The sequence below is a fragment of the Macaca thibetana genome, chromosome 8 (assembly GCF_024542745.1).
Source record: "Macaca thibetana thibetana isolate TM-01 chromosome 8, ASM2454274v1, whole genome shotgun sequence".
In the NCBI taxonomy this organism is placed as follows: domain Eukaryota; kingdom Metazoa; phylum Chordata; class Mammalia; order Primates; family Cercopithecidae; genus Macaca; species Macaca thibetana.
In genome coordinates, this window is record NC_065585.1 from 135,178,758 (window position 1) to 135,204,770 (window position 26,013).

General features: G+C 47.5%; 1 protein-coding gene and 1 pseudogene across 1 annotated transcript; both read left to right on the plus strand.

Moving 5' to 3' along the window:
* Positions 1 to 9,023, plus strand: part of LOC126961111 (defensin alpha 4-like) — an 84,532-nt pseudogene extending 75,509 nt beyond the window's left edge.
* An 11,278-nt stretch (positions 9,024 to 20,301) lies between these two features.
* Positions 20,302 to 21,663, plus strand: DEFA6 (defensin alpha 6). The gene is made up of 2 exons (XM_050801136.1): positions 20,302 to 20,536; positions 21,433 to 21,663. Exons 1-2 carry the CDS (start codon positions 20,344 to 20,346, stop codon positions 21,540 to 21,542), a joined length of 303 nt encoding a protein of 100 aa, XP_050657093.1. The 5' UTR covers positions 20,302 to 20,343; the 3' UTR covers positions 21,543 to 21,663.
* Positions 21,664 to 26,013: the final 4,350 nt, after the last annotated feature.

Genomic DNA, 26,013 nt, shown 5'->3' on the forward strand with positions numbered 1-26,013 from the left:
GTTCTGGATCTAAACAAGTAGACTTAACTATTGGGAGAATATTTTACTCTGTCTATAGAGAATCTTTTAAAGACTGAGGATGGGCCTAACAGTGTGTTCAGGTGTGTGTGGGTGATGGGGCCGGAGCACAAAAATCAAAGCAAATGAGAGTGAGTCTCAAATCCTGTGAGACCAGCACTGCTCTGTGTATTTATTCCTATTGACGGAGGTTGTTCATGCTACCGGCCCTAATGCAGCCAACATCACCCATCAGTCAGCATGTGACTTCTCCAAGATTCCCTTTACTACCCACTGTTGACCTTAGTGCTCAATTTCGGATGCTCTCTCTGTGTCTATAGGTTCAACGAGGGGCTTGCCCTGCACCTGCAGACGAGACTCCTGCCGTCCTGGAGAACAGCGAAGAGGGACTTGCAGTGCTCCTGGAGTACGCTACCCGTACTGCTGCCGCTGAGCTTGCGGAAGAGAGAAAAACGAGCTCATAATTTGCCTTCAGAGCTTCAGGGAATTGCTGTTACTCCTATACCTGGTCCTCAGTTTCCTTTCCTCTTCCCAAATAAATGCCTTCTGATAAGACTTCTGTGTTTACACCTCTTTAATGTGTGATATGTTTCTGTGTCAACACATTTGGGATACACGTACCAGAAACCTAAATAAAATTTTTGAACAAACTAAAATTCAAATTTGTAGGAATTTCAAGCAGGAATTTGAGCTTCAAACCTCAGTTGAAATGAAGGTCCAGTGTCACCACCGATCTCCCCATCCACTGCTCTGCCTTTTCACTCTGCCTCATTTTCATCGGATCCATTGTGTGCTGGTCAAACACTCAGGGTCAGCTTAAAGTTTATGCAGTCACAGAATTGTTACTTCTCCAGGAAAACCAGCATCGTCTGTGCTAAAGAATTGGAGTTTTATTGAACGTGTCCAGGTCACACATTTGCCTTTTAAGACATAGGGTTACAGGAGATCCACTGAAACAACTTTAATTAAAAGGGAAATGGGTTGTTAGCAAAGGCGGGATGCATGGAACAGAAAGCACAGCAGCCCACACCAGGATGTCCTCATTTAGAGCACCCTCCAGCCACGTCTACTAAGATCTGGATTTCACTCCCATAAAGTCGTCTCCACACCCAGAAAACCCACACGCACAAATGCTCCACTGCACTTTGCAACGTGCACTCTCTTGGGTTGCCTGAAAGCTGCTGAGAACCTGATTCTACTTGGAAAATACAACTTCGGAGGGGAAAAGAGAAGAGAGGAAATAAATTTCATCAGGACCTTGGCGGCCCTGCTGTTGCTGCAGGGCACTGAGGCTCTGATACCCAAAACACTCAGCACATCAGTGAGTGAGCAAGAAACCAGGTCTGGGGAAAGGGAATGAACCAGGGGCGCCCTCTGAGATGCTCAGAGCATTTGCCGGGAAGGCCACAGCGCCCCCTGCTGTCCTGCCTCCAACTGCAGCCTCCCCACCAGGCATAGCACACGTAGGATCCGCACCTTCCTGAGCCTATCTTCCTCCTCCCCTCCAAGACGAAAGGGTCACTACCTAATCCCGGTGTCCCTGAGGGCCAGGCTGACATCTTGCTGTGACATGACCTTTCCTCCTGTCTGTTCTCCCTTTCCCTCCCCTGATTCCCACTGACCCTTGAACCCTTGTCCAATATGTCCTACAAATGGCCTTTCAGGACATGACCACTTTCAGTAATCCAGCGTGAGCCCCTCGTATTTTCTCTGCATCTGGTAGTTGTAGTTGGCGAATTTAAAACACACGTTTGAAAAAGAAACTATATTCAAGCCATGGCTACTCGTAGCGGGTGGGTCACTGGTAAAATGACGCAAGGAGTTTGAGTGGGACAGAGAGGTTACAGGCTTCAATAAAGGAACGTGTCTCTAGTGGGTTATTCACCATTCCAGACTAAGACATCTCATGGCCCAGACACTGCTGTGACCACCAACATCAACCACAAATGCCCAGAGCCCAGGAGAAGGGAGCAGGTGTTCCCCACGTCCACCCCATGCAGATTCTGAGCATGTTTAGCCCCACATTGAGGCTCTGCCTGTCTGAAGAGGCAGCTCAGCGGTCCACACACCCCACTGAGATGCTGCACAGCTAGAGAACCCAATATAGATCCAAGGGAGGACACAGTGGGTCTGACAGAGAAATGGTCCCGGCTTTTCCCCTTGTTTAGACAGTGACAGTGATGGACTCAATATGATTCAGAGTGTGAAGACTGTGCACCCTTCTTTGGTTTCTGGTTCACTATCACTGATTCAAAGTCCTCCGGTCATGAACTAACTCTGTCATGTGGGCCTAAACTGTCACGTGGGCCAGGCTGACTCCATCTCAGGGCATCTGCACTTCACCAAGAATTCCGCCTGACTTGCTCCCTAGCTCTGGGGTCTCAGCTAAAACTTCACTTTGTCACTGTGTTCTTCCTCAATTTGTCACTTTTAAATTGCAACAAGTTCCCCCTGGTGACCTCCATCCCTCTGGTTCTCTCTATGGCTAACTTCAGAATTATAACCATCGCACCTTCTATACACTTCACTGACTCTTTGTAACATCTGTCTTCTTATGCTAGAAGGGAAACTGCATGTTATGCTCATCGTACCACAGTGCATAGATGAGTGCCTGACACATCACAGGGGATCAATAAATTCATCATGAGTGAATTAATTAACCATCTCTAACATCACATATTATTATAAAATCACATTGTTATTACTAAACTGTCTAGAATAAACCTGAAAACTACAGAGTTAAGACAGTCCTTGTTTCTAGTTTCTGTCATAGCATACCTTTAAGAAACAAATGAAAAACATTAAAGGCAGAAATACAGAAAAATATCTTGGGCAAAATGTGGCTTCGTGAAGCATTAGGACTTTAGAAGAAAAAAGAGACTATTTTGGCTTGCAGTGGCAATAAAAAATTGTATGGTTAAGCATAAAGATATTTAAAACATGGAGACACTTAACAAAGGAGTAGAGCAGCATGTTCAATGGAGAGAATAGCATTAGGTTAAGAGATAGGCAGGAGGAGGTCAATCTCCACTGAAATGAGAGAAATTGCTGTTGCAACAGAGAAGGATGGAGTAGAATTCGGGCCTCTTTGCTTAGAAGCCTGCAACAATCCAAGGGAAAGAGCCAGACGAGGACGGAGCGTCCCTGCTCCTCTGTTGGATGAAGGCACACTGGGAGCACCAATGTGGCATCTGCTCCTGCGGTCTAGGGTGGGCGATGACTGCTGCAAACTCTGGGACAGAGAATTCAGGGAGAGGAGTGAGGGTCTCCAAACAGGGCAACTCGCTCAGCCTTGGATGAGATCCAGAACTGTTCCCCAGGATGCAGGCACAGTCTAGGTTCACTGATGATGTACAAGAGATTTCCTACCTTGAGCCACTCATACGGTAGGACAATAAAAGAGCAAGTCAGATGCCTCATCCCTATAAATGTAATTATGCAAGGGTATAGCAGCCACGTCTCTGTAGGAGGATAAAAGCCTAACTCCAATAAGCACAAATTAGCCAACACAGATGGCCCAATCACACTGGGCAACTTCCCTCCTAACGACCTCCAGAACTATCCCGCTAGCTCCCCGCAGGGCTGAAATTCTCCTGCCTTTGGCTTTAGGAGAGTGTAGGGCAACCGTTTTCCCTATTGCAACATTTCGACTTCTATTGCAACGGTCTTCAATAAATGCTTCCTTGCATTTCTGAAACATCCGCGTGAAATTTTATTTTACAATAAAAGACATAGGCTATTTTTTCTGTTTCTCGTTTGATTTTTCTGAACTCTGCTTACAAGAAAAAGCAGAATGTTACGGATGGAAAAAGGATTTGTTCCCTTTTCTGAATATGTGTATTTTTTTCTTTGCTGCTGAAAGCCAAATAGCTCATTAAGAATCCTGGAAAAAGAGTTCACTCTGGTGTTACCTGACAGGTCACCCTCCCAATCTCTCACTACTTTTACCTTTGAATAACAGCGACCCTCAGTAATCTTTGTTCCAACAATCTTTGTTTCACCCACTAGACACCCACTAATTCTGCCAGGGCCTGGAATTCCTCTAGCTCTGAACATCAACCAAGAAGCTCCCTATCCCTGATCTCATTCGCTGTCCTTCCAGCCTCTCATGTAGCCGTCCCTCCCTCACTGCTGATCAGCCTCGATAAGGCTGTTCTCGGCTGGGCACAATGGCTCATGCCTGTAATCCCAGCACTTTGGGAGGCCAAGGCGGGTGGATCACCTGAGGTCAGGAGTTGAAGACAAGATTGGCCAACATGGTGAAACCTCATCTCAACTGAAAAAAAAAAAAAATTCAAAAATTAGCCTGGCATGGTGGCAGGAGCCTGTAATCCCAGCTACTTGGGAGGCTGAGTCATGAGAATGGCTTGAACCTAGGAGACAGAGGTTGCAGTAAGCCGAGATCACACCTTTGCACTTTAGCCTGGGCGACAGAGCAAGATTCCGTCAAAAAAAAAAAAAAAAAAAAAAAAAAAAAAAGGCTGTTCTCCCACGGGGCTGTGCATCAAATATTTTACCTGGGAGCCTGATGCCCAGGCTGCACCCGGCACACTGGTCCTCTGCTCTCATCTCCTGTCCTTGTGCACTGCACTGTGTTTGCATCAGGTTCTCTGAGTTTGGTAGTTTGGATGTTTTTCAGTCATCTTAGTTGGGTCTTGAATTCAAATGTCAGAAACCACAATGAGCTAAGTTAACATTTTGACTCCCATATCTTGAAATATTCCACAGATTACCTCAAGGCCTCTAGTCAACAGCACAGCCATTGTGGAGAAGACACCAGCCTTTGAGTCAGGTGGACAGAGACCCAAGGTAGCCACCAAAACAAGACACACAGACCTCACACCCAGCTTAACTCCTGCATGCCTCCCATCTGAAGTCCCCCTTTTTAAACTCTTGCCTTCTCCCCAAAACCTTGAAATGGTTGCTTTGATATGAATCCAGCCATTTCTCCCTTACTAGTTTTGGTTAATAAAGTCGCTCTCTTTCTACCACACCTCCGTCCAGTTATCACTGCTGCAAGTGGCGAGCCGCGGGACCTGTGTTCAGTGACAGGTCCTCACAAGGTGGAAGGAATGACAAGGTGCTCTGGGGTCGCTTCTACAAGGGCATGAATCCCATTCAGGAGGACCGTGCCCTCCTGATCTGATCACTGGATAAAGCCCACACCTCTTGATGCTATCACCTTGGGGTTTAAGATGTAAACATACGGATTTCAGAGGGACGAAAATATTCAGGCCACAGCACCATCCCATACTGAAGAAGTGAAAGATATCAGTTAATTAGTAGCTGATCCCAGAAAAGAACATAGCACTAAGTCAGGATTATTTTACTTGTCAAAATATCACCCAGACTAGATTCAAGAGGAGAGAAGATAAACCTTCCTTTCTTTGGGAAGAGCCACAGATGTAGGGTGTAGGGGCCATATTTTTAAAGCTGCTCAATGGACTTATTCTCTCATAGTGTATTGTAAAATGCAACAACACCAGACACAAAGACAGCCTGAGAGGAGCTGGGAAAGACATTCAAAGGGCAGGGACTCGGACCTCCTGCCTGTGGCAGCTGGATCTGCAGGTCCAGGAGTTGCTGTGTGGCACAGGCAGCACCAGGACCCTCCCTACAGGACAGTGGACAGAGGACTGAGGGGAGGGACAGGGTGGTGCACTCTGAAGAGCTGGGAGGTGGCCAGTCCTCAGAGCTCACTCCCACGCAGCTCCCGCCCTGCCCCATGCTAACGTGCACCCTGTGTTCCACGACTGCCCTTCCCTACCGGGTCAAAACCACGTACCAGAACCCTGACCAAGGTCCACACACCCTGTGTCTGCTGGGGCCCCTGGACACCCTCAGCATGTGTGGGAATATACTTGCTGCTCCTGGAGGCCTCTCTCCTCTCACACCCACACCTGCACCCCCACTCACAGCTTCCCCAGAACATGGTGTCAAGGTTCTGATGGTGTTCAGGTTGATGGTGTCAAGGCTCTTATTAAGTGTCCAGACTTGCTTAAATATTCCCTGGAAATTCAAGAGCATGAGGATGAGAGAAGAGTTTCAGCCACGTCTACTCTGCCTGGGAGTCAACACTGGTGAAAAGAATGGGAAACTCAGGCTGGGGAGATCATGTATGGACACAGAAGCGAAAGTGTTGCAAAGATTTTTAGACAAAACACTGTTTTTTTGCTTAAACCCAGAGTTCTGCCAAGGTTCTGATGCAGCCCAGAAAGAAAAGTGATAGAGACCGCAGGAGATGAGCCCCTCTCTTCTAATTTGGGTTGGAGTTTGAGAGTCACGTGGGCGAGGAGGAGGTAAAGCACAGGTGCAACCTCAGCACAGACTGAGAACCTGATGGGCCCTGGGCTGCCAAGTCCGCCCCTGCCATGGAGTAGCGCCCCCCAGCCAGCAGTTACCACCCCTCCAGTCGTGCATGGGAGGGAATGACCTCAGGACACTGAGTTGGGGATGGAAAAGGCAGAACCAGCAGCCACCACTGACTCGGGCCACCTGCAGCGCATCTGTTCTCTTTGACCTCCTGAAACCACTCCGGGTGCTGCTGGTGAGGCCGCCATGTGGGCCAGGCCACACGCCTGCTGCAGGACTGCTGCACCTGCTCCCCCTTTTCCTGGACCCATCCAGGTTTCTACAGGACTCCCCCAGCCCCTCCTGGCCTCTGTTCTGATGCTCTCCCCACAACGAGGCTGCCATGGTGACACTACTGAGCAGCACTCTGCCCCCAACACCGCGTCACCTGGGCACTCCAGGTCCCCTCAATGTTATCCTTTTACTGTGTGTAATAACCACTGGCTGCATAGTGTATCATATCCATCATAACTTTGCCTATTGTTTGTCTTCTCCACTAAAATATAAGATGGAAACAGTGCTTGCCACTCTCTGGTGCTGGAATACAAGTAGAGCAGCCACCAGACTGTCCTCCAGGACCATCAAGGTCCTGATCCCAGATACGGTCCAGTTAACAGAGGGCATGCAAAGGCCCAGGGCACAACATTTTGCAGCAGGAGACTTGGCTAATGCATTCTGCTCATTCCCATCACAGAGGGGTCGTAGTCTGTGTTAGCTTTGACTTTGGAAGGGACCCAGTACACATTTACCAAATTGCACTCAGGCTGTCTCAGTAAGCCAGTTACTGCCCGTAACTCGTGCCCCCAGGACTCCCTGTGATTCAGCGTGAACTCCTGTACCCTGTGGCACTACATTGATAGCATTTTGCTCAGAAGCCCCTAGAAGAAGGAAGTGAAAACCACGCTGGTCGTTTTAGTGGCTTCCTCCAAGACCATGGCTGGGCCACAACCCACACAAAGTTCAGGCCCAATGCTGCTGTAAAGATTCTAGAAATCACCTGGTTCTCAGTGGGCCACCAAATTCCCCTTGCAGATAAAACCCAAGTCTTCACCATTAGGGTGCCAGCCACTTTGTGGCAAGCCCTGCACATACTGGGACATTCTGCCTGCACCTACACCCCACTTGTCCGTTCTGCTGAGGCCCACAGATGCCATCATGCAGAAGCCCTCCACGTCTTACTGGGGCCACAGCAGGATACAGCACGCAGCTGGCTCAGCAAGTGGTCTCCCAGGCCGTGCCCAGGTCCCGGGTTCTGAGTTTCACATAGAGGCCCTCAGTACCACCAACCATGACTCCCAGAGCCTCTGGACAAAGCACACCCATCCTGGCTATGGGCTTCTGCAGGCATAAACTTCCTGGCAGCTGCAGCTCAATATCCCCAGTTAAAAAGGTGGCTACCACTACACACAACGCCCGTATAGAAACAGGCACTACGGGACAGGTTCTGGTGCTGCTGTGTCCCCAGACTCTGGTCATGCCCCACGTCTGATTCCTCCTGACAGTGGCTACTCATGTCTCCCTGGGAAAATGGGAACAGCACCTGTAGGACAGGCCAAACCTGGCACCTGGGTCCTTTCAAGTGACAGAAAGCTGAGGCCATGGTTTCCCTAACTCAGCTCCCTCCTACAAGCAGAGAGAAATAGCAGCAGCGACTCTATTGCCCGAACAATTGGTGACCTGATGAGGCCATGGGAAGAGTTGGACATGGCGAGTCCACATACCTCAGGGAAGGCAGTGCTGCCCTGCCGGCCGGGAGCCGGCTGGCCAGCAACCACCTCCCACATTTATCACAGCAGGGCCTACATAGGAGGGGAGGGTGTGCTGAGCCCAGTCATAGAGCTGGCGGTGCCAGTTGCAGGGGAGGTTACTGTGGCCATAACCCCACCATGGATCATGTTTTTACAGATTCCTGGGCTGTGCCCAATGTATTGTGAGTGCCCTGGAGCCAATGCCTCTGGAATGGCCTCTGTAGCGTGCACCTGTTTGGGTCAAATTAGGGGAGGCTCCAGTCCTCCTACAGGCGATTCATGCCTCATGCATTCAGAACCAACATGCCCAGGCTATTTTTCACGACTCAAAGGGTGAGGCATCCACAGTGAGACTACTGCTATCTTTGGCCTCCACACTGAGCCTGCTGACAGCCCCTAATGTCCTGTCCCAGGAGGTTAGGGGTCAGATGCACCTCTCAGGGCCTGGGTGAGATCCTCTTTTTTTTACAAGCTACCGGCCCCTATGCAGCCAACATCACCTGTCAGCCAGCATGTGACTTCTCCAAGATTCCCTTTACCACCCACTGTTGACCTTGGTACTCAATTTTTCCTGCTTTCTCTGTGTTCCCAGGCTCAACAAGGGGCTTGGTCTGTTCTTGCAGATTAGTATTCTGCCAGTGAACAGAACTTCGTGTTGGGAACTGCGTCATCGGTGGTATCAGCTTCACATACTGCTGCTCGCTTGTAGATTAACGTTCTACTGTCCAAGAGAATGTCATGGGGGGAAAGTCATCATCGGTGGTGTGAGCTTCACATGCTTCTGCAGCTGAGCTTGCAGAACAGAGAAAAATAAGTTCATAATTTGCTTTGAGAGCTACAGGAAATGGTTGTTTCTCCTATACTTTGTCCTTAACATCTTTCTCGATCCTAAATAAATATCTTGTAACAAGATTTCTTTGTTTACACCCTCTTTAAAGTTTGAAATGTGTGTGTGTCAAGACACTAGAAAGCAACTGCCAGGATCCTACATTAAGATTTTGGACAAATTAAAATTCCAAAATCTAGAATTTTTAAGGAGCCATGGCTTCAGACACAAATTGAAACGAAGGCACAAATGATGCTGCTGATCTCACCATCCACTGCTCTGTCTTTCCACTCTGCCTCATTTTGAATGGATTCACTCTCAAAGACAAGTCTTATATGCTAGGCAAAAGAAACAATGTCAGCTTCCAGCTTAGCTACTCACAACCTCACTATTTCTTGGGAAAAACCACCATCCTCTGTGTCAAAATATTGGAGTTTTATTGAACGTGTCCAGGTCACACATTTGCCTTTTAAGACACAGGGTTACAGGAGATCCACTGAAACAACTTTAATTAAGAGGGAAATGAGTTGTTGGCAAAGGCAGGATGCATGGAACAGAAAGCACGGCAGCCCACACCAGGGTGTCCTTATTTAGAGCACCCTCCAGCCACGTCTACTAAGACCTGGATTTCACTCCCATAAAGTCGTCTTCACACCCAGAAAACCCACACGCACAAATGCTCCACTGCACTTTGCAACGTGCACTCTCTTGGGTTGCCTGAAAGCTGCTGAGAAACTGATTCTTCTTGGAAAATACAGCTTCAAAGGGACAATGGGAAAAATGAAGAAAGGAAAAACATTTCATCAGAAACCTTCCGTTCTTGTTGTTGCTGCAGGGCGCTGAGGCTCTGATAACCAAAACATCCTGCACATCAGTGAGAGAGCAAGAAACCAGGTCTGGGGAAAGGGAATGGACCAGGAGCGCCCTCTGAGATGCTCAGAGCATTTGCCGGGAAGGCCACAGCGCCCCCTGCTGTCCTGCCTCCTACTGCAGCCTCCCCACCAGGCCCAGCACATGTGGGGTCTGTACCTTCCTGAGCCTGCCTTCCTCCTCCCCTCCAAGAGGACAGGGTACCTGCCTAACCCTGAGAGCCAGGGTGTCCCTGAGAGCCAGGCTGACATCTTGCTGGGGTGTGATGTGACCCTTCCTCCTGTCTCTCCTCTCTGTCCCTCCCCGAGAAACCCACTGTAGCTTTAACAATAGTTGAGGATGTCTTGCCAACGGCCTATGAGGACATGACCACAAAGCCCCAAGGACAAGTCCAGCTTGAGCCACAGATTTCTTATATTTTGGATCTAGCAGTTCCAGTTTATGAATTTACTACACACATGCTGGAAAAAAATGACATGTCTGTTCAAGCCATGGTGCCTCTTATCTGGAGGGTCATTCATACAATGCCCCCAAGACTTCCAAGAGTGACAGAGAAACTACAGTTTGCAAAGAAAGGGACAGTGGTTCTAGTAGGATCATTCCCCATTCTTGACCAAAACAATCTGATGGGCCAAGACACAGCTGTGACCACCAACACCAACCTCCCACAATGCCCAGAGCCCAGGAGAAGGAAGCAGATGTTCTCCACGTCTACCCCATGCAGATTCTGAGCAGGTCTCAGTCCCAGACTGAGGCTCTGCTTGTCTGAAGAGGCAGCTCAGGGGTCCAGGCACCCCACTGAGACACTGCACAGCTGGGAAACCCAATACAGGTCCCAGGGAGGACATGGTGGGTCTGTGATTGACAAAGAAAAGGTCCAAAGTCTTCCCCTTGTATCAAAGGTGAAGGTGACATTTTGGGTTTCAGGATGTGAAAGGCAGACGGTCTTCCTTGGATTCCTGTAACTGCCACTGACTTGAAGTCATGCGGTTCTTGCTGTAACTCTGCATATTCCTGCTAACAGTCCACTGAGTTGGGCTGACTCCATCACGCGGTTTCTGTACTTCACCCAAAAGTCTACCTGGCTTGCGCCCTAGATCCTGGGGTCTCTGCTAGAACTTCCCTTCATCACTAAGGGCTTTGCTGATTTCTTAATTTTAAATTGCAACTAGTTCCCCTAACGACCTCTATCCCCCTCTTCTCTTTATTTTTAACTGTAGAATTGTAAGCTATCTCACATTCGGTGCATTTCATTTACTCTCTGAAACGCTGGTCTCCCAACACTGGGAGGGAAGGTGCATGTTTTCCTCATCATCTTACCACAGCGCATAGATGACCACCTCATACATTGCACATGATCAGTAAATTAATTTCAAATACATTAATTAATTCTACTCAAAATTTATATTAATACAAATTTGCATTGTTGTTCCTAAACAGCTTACAAAAAAAATACTGAAGCCTACAGAGGTAAAGCAGCCTGTGTGTCTAGTCCATGTGACAGCATTCCTTAAAAAAGCTAATTAAAACTAATTAAAAAGATTAAAATATAGGAGACTATGACGGGTAAAATATGGTTTAATGAAGCATTAGGACTTTTGGAAGAAGGAAAAGACCATTCTGTCTTGGAATGCCAAGGATAGATTTCATGGTGAATCTTAAACTGAAACATAAAGATGTTCAAACTTTCAATAGATTAAAAGAATGATTAGCACAGAAATTTAGGTAGAGAACATAGAATCAGAGCAAGAGCTATGCAGGAGGAGGTCCACCTCCATTGAATTAAGAGGAATTGCTGTTGGCAACAGAGAAGGTTGAGGAGATTTCAGGCTGGTGTGCTGAGAAGCATCCATCAATCCAACGGAAAGGGCCAGACGGAGGACGGAGCCTCCCTGCTCCTCTGTTGGATAAAGGCACACTGGGAGCACCACACGTGGCTTCTGCTCCTGCGGTGTAGGGTGGACGATGACTGCTGCAAACTCTGGGACAGAGAATTCAGGGACAGGTGTGAGGGTCTCAAACAACCAGGGCAACTTGCTCGGCCTCAAGTGAGACCCAAAAACGTTCATTTGGATGCACTCTGTTTACTGATGACGTACAAGACATTGTCTACCTTAAATCACTTCAGTGATAGAACAGTAAAGAGTAAGTCAGATGCCTCATCCCTATAAATGTAATTACCCATGGGGATAGCAGCCTTGTCTCTGTGGGAGGATAGGGGCCTATCTCCTAATAAATTAGCAAACACAGATGGCCCAATCACACTGCTCAACTTCCCCACCAACCACCACCAGAACCTTTCCACTAGCTTAACCCAGGGCCTACATATTCCTGCCTTGGGCTTCAGGACAGTTGAGTTCAACGGCTCACCCTATTGCAACGTTTTGACTCCTATTTCAACAATCTTCAATAAATACTTCCTTGACATTTCTTAAAAGTCTTGTGAATTTTTCTTTAACGCAAGGCATTGGTATTTTTTTCTTTTCTGTTTCTCTGTTTGAGACCCTGAACTCTTCTTACAGGCAGGACCAGAATGGACGAAATCAGATAACTACTTGTTCTCTTTTCTAAACCCGTGCATTTTTTCCCTTTGCTGCTCAAAGCCACTCAACTCACTAAGAAACTTAAGATTATGGAAACGGTCTTTCACTCTAATGTTACCTGGCCGGTCACCCTCCCGGCCTCTCAGTGCTTTGTCCTCCTGGATAACAGTGACTCCCCGTCCTCTTTGTCCCAGTCCTCCACCCCATGGCCACCCACTAACTCCTGCCACCACCTGGAATTCCTCCATTTCTGAACATCAACTATGAAGGTCCCCATCCCTGACTCACCCGCTGTCCTTCCAGCCTCTCTCGTAGCCATCCCTCCTTCCCTGCTGATCAACATCAACAAGGCTCTTCTCCCCCGGGGCTGTGCATGGGAATCGCCAGGGAGCCTGATGCCCGAGCTGCCCCCGGGACACCTGGCACGTGCTCTCATCTCCTGTCCTTGTGCACTGCCCCGTCTTTGCCTCAGGTTCTCCGAGTTTGGTATTTTTTACCTTTTTCAGGCATGTTAGTGGGGTCTTTAAGCTGAGTCATCTTTTTTTTTTTTAAGAGGCAGGGGTCTTGCTATGTGGCCCAAGTTAGTCTCAAACTCCTGGCCTTAAGCAATTCTTCCTCCTCAGTCTCCCAAACTGTTAGGATTACAAGCTGAGCTACCTTGCCCAGCCCTGAGTCAACATTTTCACTCCCATACTTAGGAATTCTGGCTTTAGGAAATGTTTGGTCCAAGGACTCAAAACATGAATTACGTTGTTGTCTTCACCTTTTTTCCTCTTTGTTTCTCTTGATCTTACTTTGGGATCTCTCCCCAGGTGACAGCCATGTGAACCGTGGTCATCTCTCTATGACCTTTGTAGCTAATCTCCTGGAGACTATCCCTACTTCTTTCCCTGTTGTTTCAGCCAACTCCCAAGTCCCATGGCCACCTCTGAGTCTGTCACTGCGGGGAGAGGTTGAGACTCCACCTGGCTCCCACACCACCTGTGCTCCCAGCAGGAAGAATTTAAACTAAGAATGGGTGAGGGGGTTCTTCAGTCACTCCAAAGAGTCCGCAATTCCGTGCTGCCATTACGATGGGCTCTTTGTGACACTTTGAGAATAAGGTGAGAGGATTCAGTCCTACTTCACCAATATTTTAGAGAAGCGGAAGTTTACACATACAAAAATACACAAGTCCAGCTTCTCACCGAGACTGTGGAAATGCCCTCTGTTCATCTACCGCTGTGTGAAAAGACGCCCCAAACATAGTGGATTGAAACAGCATGATCAGGTCTTCATTCATACATTGGCAACTGGGGCCCGGCTCCTTCCACGGGCATCAGAGGAGAGGTTCTGCTGGGATCTGAAGACCTCAGGGCTGAGGCACTCGCACACAGGTGCAGGCAGTGCTGGCTCAACTGGGAGCTCTCATGGGGCTGAGGGATGGGACTTTGTGATGTGCCGGGGCCAGATCATGCCAGCTCATGAGAGAAGTGGTTTGTGTGACACTTTCAGAACTATCCATAGCTGGGAGGATTCTAACCACAGAAATTTACAAACACTGTAAATCAGGGTTTTGGTTTTTCCCAGAAAGCTGGCTGTGCTGTGTTCTCTAGCTCACCCTTGCAAGTGCATTCAGCTCATCTTCCTGTGCGACGCTGAGGCTTCCTCAAAGCATGGCATCTGGGCCCCCAAGTGACCAGCCCTCTTAGTCCATCTGAGCTGCTATTTAAAAAAATACCATAAACGGAGTTGCTTATGAACAACAGATATATTTTTCAGTGTTCTAGAGGTTGAGAAGTCCAAATCAAGGTGGCAGCAGACTTGGTGTCTGGTGAGGACCAGCTTTTTCATTCATAGATGGCACCTCCTCACTGCGTCCTCACCTGATGGAAGGAATGAAGGAGCTCTCTGGGGCCTCTTCTGTAAGGGCACTAATCCTATTCATGAGGTGCCCTCCGGACCTACTCACCTCCCCAAAGGCACCACTTGTTAATGCTATCACCTGGCGGTTTAACATTTCAATATGTGAATTTCAGAGGAACAAAAATATTCAGAATACAGCACCATCCAAGACTGAGGAAGTGAAAAATATCAGTTTCTTAGCACCTGGGCCCAGCAAACGGCATGGGGCTAAGCCAGGTGTATTCTATTGGTGAAGATGTCACCCAACCTAGATCCAACAGGAAAGAAGTAAACCTCCCTTTCTGTGGGAGAAGAGTCCAAGAAGTGGGACCACATTTTAAAACAGCCCAAGAGACTTATTCTTTCATAGTCATTTGTAAAAATTGCTGCAGGCAACAACACCAGACACATAGATAGCTTGTGAGAAGTGGCTGGGAAAGGTGGACAAAGGGCAGGGGACTTGGAGCTCCTACCTGTCCCAGCTGGATCTGCAGGCCCCGGAGTGAATGTGTGGCACAGGCAGCACCAGGACCCTCCCTGCAGGGAGGTGGACAGAAGGCTGAGGGGAGGGACAGGGCAGTGCACTCTCAGGAGCTGAGAGATGGACGGTCGTCAGAGCTCACCCCCATGCAGCCCCACCCTACCCCACGCTAACCCGCACACTGAGTTCCACGACTGCCCTTCCACACCGGGTCAAAACCACGTCCCAGGGCCCTGCCCAACGTCCACACTCACTGTGTCTGCTGCGGTCACAGACAGCCTCAGGGTGTGTGGGAATATCCTTGCTGCTGCTGGAGGCCTCTCTCCTCTCACACCCACACCTGCACTCCCTTCCACAGCTTCCCCAGAATATTTGCCCCAGCTTGAAGGTGTCAGGTTCTTGTTGAGTGTCTGAAAGTTTAACTGCATGTGGACGAAGAAACAGTTTAAGTTGTGTCTACACTCAGAGTTGACACTGGTGGCAAGTCCAGGACACTGTGCTGGGGGCGGGGTGGGTGGGGGTGAAATTGAAAGTGTTGCAAAGACTTTTAGATGTAGCACCGGTTTTTTTTGCTGAAACCATTGAGTTCTGCCAAGGTTCTGGTGCAGCCAAGAAAGAAAGGTGAAAGGGACCACAAGATACAGACTCACTCTGTTCTAATTGGGGTTTGGGAGCCACCTGGGGGAGATGGAGGCAAGGCCCAGGTGAGACCTCAGCACAGACCGAGAACCTGACCTGCCCTGGCTGTCGAGTCCCCACCACAGACTGGGAAGGAGTCAGGGACAGGAGCATTGCCACCCAGGAGAAAGAGTAGAGGGCCCCAGACTCAGGTCCTCAGCTCCACGGCCAGCATAGTAGGAAACGACATCACGACACTACGTTAGAGACAGGCAGGCCAGCCTTCCAGGGCCAGCAGCTACTACTGACACGGAGACAGCAGCAGTGTATTCTGTGCCCCCCTGAACTAATGTTGTAATATGTACACTTTGGGGTACAGAAGAAAGCAATGTGTTTGCTGAACAGCACTTTACAGCACTCCCATTTTAAGTCCCTCTTGGTCTAACATTTAAGTCTCTAATCCATCTTGAATTAATTTTCGTATAAGGAGTAAGGAAAGGATCCAGTTTCAGCTTTCTACTTATGGCTAGCCAATTTTCCCAGCACCATTTATTAAATAGGGAATCCTTTCCCCATTTCTTGTTTCTCTCAGGTTTGTCAAAGATCAGATGGCTGTAGATGTGTGGTATTATTTCTGAGGACTCTGTTCTGTTCCATTGGTCTATATCTCTGTTTTGGTACCAGTACCATGCTGTTTTGGTTACTGTAGCCTTGCAGTATAGTTTGAAGTCAGGTAGCGTGAGGCCTCCAGCTTTGTTCTTTTGACTTAGGATTGTCTTGGAGATGCGGGCTCTTTTTTGGTTCCATATGAACTTTAAAGCAGTTTTTCCAATTCTGTGAAGAAACTCATTGGTAGCTTGATGGGGATGGCATTGGCAGTATGGCCATTTTCACGATATTGATTCTTCCTATCTATGAGCATGGTATGTTCTTCCATTTGTTTGTGTCCTCTTTTATTTCACTGAGCAGTGGTTTGTAGTTCTCCTTGAAGAGGTCCTTTACATCCCTTGTAATACCATAAAAACCCTAGAGGTAAACCTAGGTAGTACCATTCAGGACATAGGCATGGGCAAAGACTTCATGTCTAAAACACCAAAAGCAACGGCAGCAAAAGCCAAAATTGACAAATGGGATCTCATTAAACTAAAGAGCTTCTGCACAGCAAAAGAAACTACCATCAGAGTGAACAGGCAACCTACAGAATGGGAGAAAATTTTGGCAATCTACTCATCTGACAAAGGGCTAATATCCAGAACCTACAAAGAACTCAAACAAATTTACAGGAAAAAAACAAACAACCCCATCAAAAAGTGGGCAAAGGATATGAACAGACATTTCGCAAAAGAAGACATTCGTACAGCCAACAGACACATGAAAAAATGCTCATCATCACTGGCCATCAGAGAAATGCAAATCAAAACCACAATGAGATACCATCTCACACCAGTTAGAATGGCGATCATTAAAAAGTCAGGAAACAACAGGTGCTGGAGAGGATGTGGAGAAATAGGAACACTTTTACACTGTTGGTGGGATTGTAAACTAGTTCAACCATTATGGAAATCAGTATGGCGATTCCTCAAGGATCTAGAACTAGATGTACCATATGACCCAGCCATCCCATTACTGGGTATATACTAAGAGGATTATAAATCATACTACTATAAAGACACATGCACACGTATGTTTATTGTGGCACTATTCACAATAGCAAAGACTTGGAATCAACCCAAATGTCCATCAGTGACAGACTGGATTAAGAAAATGTAGCACATATACACCATGGAATACTATGCAGCCATAAAAAAGGATGAGTTTGTGTCCTTTGTAGGGACATGGATGCAGCTGGAAACCATCATTCTTAGCAAACTATCACAAGAACAGAAAACCAAACACCGCATGTTCTCACTCATAGGTGGGAACTGAACAATGAGATCACTTGGACTTGGGAAGGGGAACATCACACTCCGGGGCCTATCATGGGGAGGGGGGAGGGATTGCATTGGGAGTTATACCTGATGTAAATGACGAGTTGATGGGTGCTGACGAGTTGATGGGTGCAGCACAGCAACATGGCACAAGTATACATATGTAACAAACCTGCACGTTATGCACATGTACCCTAGAACTTAAAGTACAATAATAATAAAAAATAAAAAAATTAAAAAAAATTTAAAAAAAAGAAATAAGAACATAAAAAAATAAAAATAAAAATAAAAAAATAAAGTCCCTCTTGGGTAAATTACTATTTAAGGGCAGGAGTGCCACCTGCTGTCCTTAAGGTGCTACTGCAGTGCTGCCCACCCAATTCTCTGTAAGGGCAGGTCCTTCTCTACTGGAAGATAGTGTGGGCTCTGCTAGGTCAGTGTCTGATGCATGAGGACATCTCAGTGTGGAGGCATGCTGGAGCCACTGAGGAGAAGAGAGAAAGCCCTTGGCCTAAGTCAACTGCATCTAGGTGGCATCTCCAAGATGCTCGGTTCTTATTAGGGCTTCCATGTGGGAGTGAGGTGGGGTTAACTCAAGAAAGGCAGTTAGCAGAGATAAGGTCCTCTTGACTGCGGATCATGGTAGGGAGGTTACTTCTCTTGCAGGAGCCTGATGACTAAACAAGGGGGAGATATACCTGCCTCAATTTTGTGCATGATCACTGAAAGCTGGATCCTAGAGTAATGGGCTCTTTAAAATAGAGCTTGTTCTTCAATATTTGCATGTATGTGACACTAGGGGCAGGAAGGTAAGTAGACAGAGGGAAAGGAACCACATGAAGTTCCCTTGTCCCTGACACCCTTCGATATTCTACTGATCTAGAAGTTCTGTTTACTTCCAGCGTTCTGTCTATTGGCGTGGTGCCTGTGGTGACTTCACAAGCTCTAATATGGATCCTGATAAGCCTTCCTGCTCCCCATCTGTCTAAATATTTACCAGTGCCCATGGGGATTGGTCTGTGTTATCTTCTATTTCAATTAAAACAGGCTGGGAACACTTCTTAGTTTCCAAAGATAGAGTATAGAATTCCAAAATGTTCCTTTAAGTCAAGACAAATTAGATCACTTCTTTACAGAAGTATCTTGTCCTCTTAGCTAGATCAGGGTGTCTGAGTAACAGCTATAGGGTAAGATTTCCAGGTGATAGAGTAATTATTGCCTTTCCCATGAACTACTGGGGAAAGAAGCATTGACAGCTATAACTCACAATGGACAATTACAGTTTGGGTTGGAGAGGGAAAGTTTAATTAGAAATTTAGATCTTAGTTAAATGGTCATCTCCTACTAGGTAAATGAAGGCAAAATTCAAATAAATACAAAACAAATGCATTTTTTAAGTGCCCAAAGATTCCCTAACAAAACTGAAACAAAAATCAAGAAAACAATTCCATTAATAACAGCATCAAAAAATAAAACACCTAGGAAGAAACAAGGAGGTGAAAGATCTACACACTGAAAATGAAAAAAAAAAAATAGTGAAAGAAATTAAAGAATGTAAAAATAAATGGAAAGATATCCTGGGCTGAAAATTGGAAGAATTAAGATTGTTAAAATGTCTATCCCCAACAAACCAATATGCAGATTCAGCAAAATTCCTATCAAAATCCCCATGGCATTCTTCAGAGAAATTTAAAAAAAAAAAAAAAAAAAAAAAAAAAAAACTAAAATTTGTATGAAATGGTAAAAGAACCCAAATAGCCAAAACAATTCTGAGGAAAAAAAAAAGTTGAAGATCTCCCAATTCCTGGTTTTAAATTATATTACAAAGCTATAGTAATCAAAACAATATGATATTGGCATAAAACCAGACACATACCAGTGAAATAAAATTGAGAGTCCAGAAATAAATCCAAACACATATGGTCAAGTAATTTTTGACAAAGGCATCAAGAAGACACAATGGGGACAGGAGAGTCTCTTCAATAAATGGTGGTGGGAATACAATTTCCACATGCAAAACAATAAAACTGGACCCTTCTCTTATGCCATACACAAAACTTAACTCAAAATGGATGAAACATCTGAATAGAAGACCAGAAACAAGAGACTATGAAAACAATGGTAGAGTTCTATGTGTTTTGAGCCACAAAGTATTCAAATTACAGCATTAGGGGGAAAAAACAAAGTGCAAACCAATGTGTTTAATTTTTAAGTGGAGATTTTCTGGAGCAGAGCTGCAAGGCTGGGGCAGGGATAGAGGCTCATTACTCCTTCTACCCTTTGAATATTCCTTGTGGGTGATTTAAAGTTTTCTAAAATAAAAAATAAAATAAAATTTCAGAGGGGGGTTGTGGGCATGTCAATTGTTTCGATATTTCTCAAAGTGGAGAGAAATACCTAGTACATATTTTACTTGATACGTTCAGATCACAATGGTTTCTTGAAATAAATCTGTCTCTTGGCTTTAGTTTTACTAACTCTTTACCTAGTATCCCAGAGCTCATCTCCCCTATAAGCTGATAAGGTCATTGTCTTCTCCACACTGTGACCCACAAGAGCCTACTCACCCCATAATCTCAAAGCCTCCTTCATGAGGGCAGAAATGCCCCTCTGAATCCTGAAATGAATTAGCCCTCTACTCTAATGGAATCCAGCTCCGGCCTCAAGGTCTAGACCTCCAGAGAGTGGCCACCTACACCTTCAGAAAATAAAAGGCATTTGATTCCTGGACTTATTCAATGAAAGCACTGTTCTTTTCTTTTTTGAATATTAAGAAGTAAATATTCCAGCAGATGGAAAATAGGAAAGTGTAGCACTGTTCTTATCACCACTATCAGCTGGGACCAGAACAGACACTCAATGAATAGCCTCACACTTCAATGAAGATTGGAGAACAAAGGAGCATCAAAGGGACCTGGAGGGCAAGGGTAGCTCTTCTGCTCCCCAATTACATGCACACCCCAACTCACTGCAACATCTGTCTCTGAGCCTTCTCCCAGCAGACCTATAAATCCAGGCTGGCTCCTCACTCCCCACACATCTGCTCCTGCTCTCTCTCCCCCAGGTGACCCTAGCCATGAGAACCCTCACCTTCCTTGCTGCTATTCTCCTGGTGGCCCTCCAGGCCCAGGCTGAGCCACTCCAAGCCGAGGATGAGCCACTCCAGGCAAGCGCTTATGAGGCTGATGCCCAGGAGCAGCGTGGGGAAGATAACCAGGACTTTACCATCTCCTTTGCAGAGGATGCAAACTCACGTATTAGAGCTTTGGGTAAGAGACACCAGCATTGCAGAGCTAGGAGTGTAGAGAGGAAAACCAAGCACGTCTAGAATTAGACCCAATGGCTGGCTCTTTCTCTCAGGTGATCACCTCCCCAGGCCTGAATTACTTCATGTTTGTACTGAAAAGAAAGAATCAGTGATATTCAAGAAATGACTTTTCTCTAAAGATTTTTTAATTCTATGACAAGTCTATGAAATTTTCTAATTTTTTGCTATGTAGAAATGTATTGAGGAGTCTCTACTTCAAGGAAGAGAGCCTAATTTTAAAGAAATGTTTTGTTTTGTTTTGTTTGATGGAGTCTCACTCTGTCGCCCAGGCTGGAGTGCAGTGGCACTATCTCAGCTCACTGCAACCTCCGCCTCCTGGGTTCAAGCAATTATCTGCCTCAGCCTCCCAAGTCGCTAGGATTATAGGCACCAGCCACCACACCTGACTAAATTTTGTAATTTTTTTAGTACAGATGGGGTTTCACCATCTTGGCCAGGCTAGTCTTGAACTCCTGACCTTGTGATACACCCACCTTGGCCTCCCAAAGTGCTGGGATTACAGGCGTAAGCCACCACATCCAACTGCTAAAGGAATGTTTTTTAATCTGACTTTTATAGGAACCGTTGGAAGCTGGAGACAGTCATACATGTGCATTCAGACGTGTGTGTGACAGGGCAGGAGCAGATAAGTGCAGCATATCAGAATGGGTCTCTAATCCTGTGTGCGACCAACACTGCTCTGCATATTTATTCCTATTGATCGTGCGATCATGCTATTGGCTGTAATGCAGCCAGCATTACATGTCAGCAAGCATGCAACTTCCCGAAGATTCTCTTTACTGCCCGCTGCTGACCCTGGTACTCAATGTCTGATGCTCTGTCTCTCTCTGTCCCCAGGCTCAACAAGGAGTTTCACTTGCAATTGCAGAAGGGCCTGTTATTCAACAGAATATTCCTATGGGACCTGCACTGTCATGGGTGTTAGCAACAGATTCTGCTGCCTCTGAGGGATGAGAACAGAGAGAAATGTATTCATAATTTGCTTTATGACCTAGAAGGAAACTGTTTTATGCCCTATACTTTGTCATCAACTTTGTTTCCTCATCTCAAATAAAGTCCTTTCAGCAAGTTCTCTGTGCTTGTGCTTTTCTGATGTTTGATAATTCAGGATTCTTCAAATGCAAAAACAAAAAACCCAAGTCTTCTCTCAAAACACTAGCTCTTCAAAAGAGTTTTCTATGTACACCAGAGAAATGGTAGAAAGGATGTTGAGAGAAGAGAGGATTTGCGTTTTTGTTTTTTGTTTTTTCTTTTTTGCTTTCTGAGATGGAGTCTTGCTCTATTGCCAGGCTGCAGTGCAGTGGCACGATCTTGGCTCACTGCAACCTCTACCTCCTGGGTTCAAAAAATTATCCTGCCTCAGCCTCCCGAGTAGCTGGGATTACAGGTGTGCGCCACCATGCCCAGCTAATTTTTGTATTTTTAGTAGAGCAGGGTTTCACTATGTTGACCAGGCTGGTCTCGAACTCCTGAGACCTCAAGTGATCCACCCACCTTGACTTCCCAAAGTGCTGGAATTACAGGCATGAGACACCGCACCTGGCCTTAAGCACTCTGTTTTAATGTTAATGCTGGCCAGCTGTGCCTGAATTCCAATGGGAGGAGGGTATAATAAGGCATTCCTGATCCCCACATCCCATCATGGCCTGAACTAGTGTTTGAGGTTAAGGTTGGAATGCCTTTGGCTGAGAGGAAGGGTCCATTCAGTTGGTTGGAGGGCTTAGAATTTTATTTTTGGTTTGCATGGGATACAAACACAGGAGGAATGAACCTGGGGTCCTGGCCCTTCTGACTCTGGCCAGAACCTTGCCAACCCCATGTCCCACTAAGAGTGAGCCCACAGCCAAGGCCAGTCATCCTTCACCACCCATTCTGCTTCCTCATGCACACCACACGTCTACAAGAACACAGGCCCTCTCTCTTTGCCTTGTCCCTTGTCACTATGTGCAGAGACAAGGGGGTGACAACAGATGGTCCTGGGTATAACAACAACCCTGACATTCATCCAGAGGTCTGGCCAGACTCCCAGTTCTTCTGCCATTCTGCTGGGTTTTCTTACCTCTTTGTAGGAGACGCCATGTTGAAGTGGCCTATTTTCCAGTTCTCTGAAACACAGAGAGAAGACATGGAGGGAATGATTCTCCAAGGCAGGACGGAAGGAGGAGAAACATGGAGTCACAAAACCCATTTCCAAGCCTGACTTTGCTGCTTTCTACCCGAATGGACTTGACAAATCTAGCACAAAAACGGAGGCTTCATTTCCTCCTCCATAACCTTGTGGCAGCTGCCTCAAAACCTGACTATGGGACCTAACAGGATTCCTGATAAAGGCGGTCAGAGACTTAGACATCAAAGGTGGGGAATATATAACACAGTCAGATAGCAAAGGTGGGGGGTGACCTAGTAAGTGGGGGGTGACCTAGCAAGTGGGGAGTGACCTAGCAAGTGAGGGTGACCTAGCAAGTGGGGGTGACCTAGCAAGTGGGGGTGACCTAGTAATGGGGAGTGAACTAGCAAGTGGGGGTGACCTAGTAATGGGGAGTGAACTAGCAAGTGAGGGTGACCTAGTAAGTGGGGGTGACCTAGCAAGTGTGGGTAACCTAGCAAGTGGGGGTGACCTAGCAAGTGGGGGTGACCTAGTAATGGGGAGTGAACTAGCAAGTGAGGGTGACCTAGCAAGTGGGGGTGACCTAGCAAGTGGGGGTGACCTAGTAATGGGGAGTGAACTAGCAAGTGGGGGTGACCTAGTAATGGGGAGTGAACTAGCTAGTGAGGTGACCTAGTAAGTGGGGGTGACCTAGCAAGTGGGGGTGACCTAGCAAGTGGGGGTGACCTAGTAAGGGGGAGTGAACTAGCAAGTGGGGTGACCTAGCAAGTGAACCTAGCAAGTGGGGGTGACCTAGTAAGTGGGGGTAACCTAGCAAGTGGGGGTGACCTAGCAAGTGGGGGTGACCTAGTAAGTGGGGGTGACCTAGGGGGAGTGAACTAGCAAGTGGGGGTGACCTAGTAACCTAGTAAGTGGGGGTGACCTAGGTGTAAACCTAGCAAGTGGGGGTGACCTAGCAAGTGGGGGTGACCTAGTAATGGGGAGTGAACTAGCAAGTGAGGGTGACCTAGCAAGTGGGGGTAACCTAGCAAGTGCGGGTAACCTAGCAAGTGGGGGTGACCTAGCAAGTAGGGGTGACCTAGTAATGGGGAGTGAACTAGCAAGTGGGGGTGACCTAGTAATGGGGAGTGAACTAGCAAGTGGGGGTGACCTAGTAATGGGGAGTGAACTAGCAAGTGGGGGTGACCTAGTAAGTGGGGGTGACCTAGCAAGTGGAGGTGACCTAACAAGCAGGGGTGACCTAGCAAGTGGGGGTGACCTAGCAAGTGGAGAGGTGACCTTGCAAGTAGGGGGGTGACCCTGCAAGTAGAGGGGTGGCCTAGCAAGTAGGGGGGTGGCCTAGCAAGTGGGGGGTGGCCTAGCAGGATTCTTTGCTAAGATGGGGCTGGGCAGACCAAAGACAGACAGGACCAAGGTCCAGGCCTAGTTGAAAAGGTGGCTCAGAGGAGCCTGGCTAAAGTTTGGTCAAGGAGAGAGTCTTGGTCAGCAATCCTGACCTGAGACCCAGATGATGAAAGGGCTCAACTCATGCAGATCTCAGGGGCAGAATTCCAGAGACGGAGGCAGGGGAGCGAATGCAAAGGCCCTGAGGTGCTAAGATGGGGTTTGTGCTCGGAGCCAGGAAGAAGGCCAGTGACTGGGGGCTGCGGGACCAGTCAGAGCTGTAGGAGGGCCCAGAGCACAGCGGCCCTCGAGCGTCAGGAGGGGCTTCTCAGTGCAATGAAGTCACTGGAGGAAGTTCCTTAGAAGAACGGCACGATTCCCGCTCTGTCTGCTGTGTAGGGAATGCGGTGCAGCGGATCAGGAGAGAGGCAGGGAAGGGGAAGGTGTAGTCTGGGGCTGGTCGGGAATGCTCCATGCCACAGTGGGGACTGGCATCATACAGGTGAACACACGTGCCAAAACATACCTGGCTGAACTCCCAAGATTGGTGCTTTTCACTCTATGCAAATGATTCTTCAATACAAATTGTAAAATATCAAATGTAAACTTTATTTTAAAAAGTCCATGAGATCTAAATGAAAATTAACATGTAAGTCAGAGGGAGGAGGGAGTCAAGGGTCGTCCAACTTCCCCTCAGAATGAAATAGCGTTCTAGTGTGCACTGTGCATGTGAAGTGTGTTCTTGCTTGTGTTCCACCTGGCAGGACACGCCTGCAGCAGCGGAGCAGTTCAAGTCCACAGGACCGGCTGCGGTGCCTGCTTCAGCCTTCTCAGCTAGGTTTGGCTTGAGAAGAAGGATCCCAGCTGGTACCACTTCCTTGCTCACCGCGAGTGTGAAGACGGCCACCAGGCACTAATGGAGCAGGTGTCTGGGGGAGGACCTGGTGTACTCCCTAGGTACACTCAGGAAACAGGAGTGGAGGAGAAAGTGGTGTCTTGTCTAGACTTGTCTGCCCAGAGACACAGCTAAAGGTGACCACCTGGAGTTTGCCCCAGGACAGCCTGGATGGTGAGGGAGAGGTAGAGGTCACATCAAAGAGAAAGGCGCAGGAGCCCCAGGCGGCAGACATCCCAGCCTGCTGAGCACACCTGAATAAGCACAGCTGTGCTCTCTCTGTCCTTGCTTCTGGGGGAACCCCTGTGCCTTCTCACCAGAGCCCCAAACTGCTTCTTTCCCCAGGACCAGACCCTGGCAATAAGCAAAGAGAGAAAATGCTCTCTGAAAAAGGATGGGATCATCGTAACCCAGAATGTGAGCCCAATGCTTCCCCATGTGAAAAGTCCCACCCAGCTCCCCATCATTTCCTTCCCCGCGCAAACCCTTGAGACCGGGCTAAATATTCCTGCTTTATGTGAGGTTGGTGAGGGTGCTGCAGTCATTGAGTGTGAACCAGCCTGATGACCATGCTCAGCACCAGGGCCCCCAGGACACAGAGTACCAGGGCATGACTGGCGCTTCCAAGGAACCTCAAATGCCTCAAATCTGTCTCAAAGTTGCTAAGGGCCAGAAACCCATCCTTGAGGACAAGGAGAATGTGGCTTTGGGGGTCAGACGCCAGAGAACACACAAACCTGAGAAATGCCTTGTGATGGTTGATGTTATGCCTGGGCCATGGTTCCTGGGCAGTTGGACAAACAGTATTCTGGATGTTTCTGTAAGGTTGTTTTCGGATGCGATAAATATTTAAATTGGTGGACTATGAGATAAATATTTAAATTGGTAAAGCAGATTGTCTTCCACAATGAGGAGGGGACATGAATGGAACAAAGACTGACCTCCCCAGAGCAAGCAAGAGGGAGTTCTGCCAGCAGGCGGCCTCGGGACTGGCCTGCAGCTTCTCCCCGGGTCTCCAGCCTGCTGGCCTCCC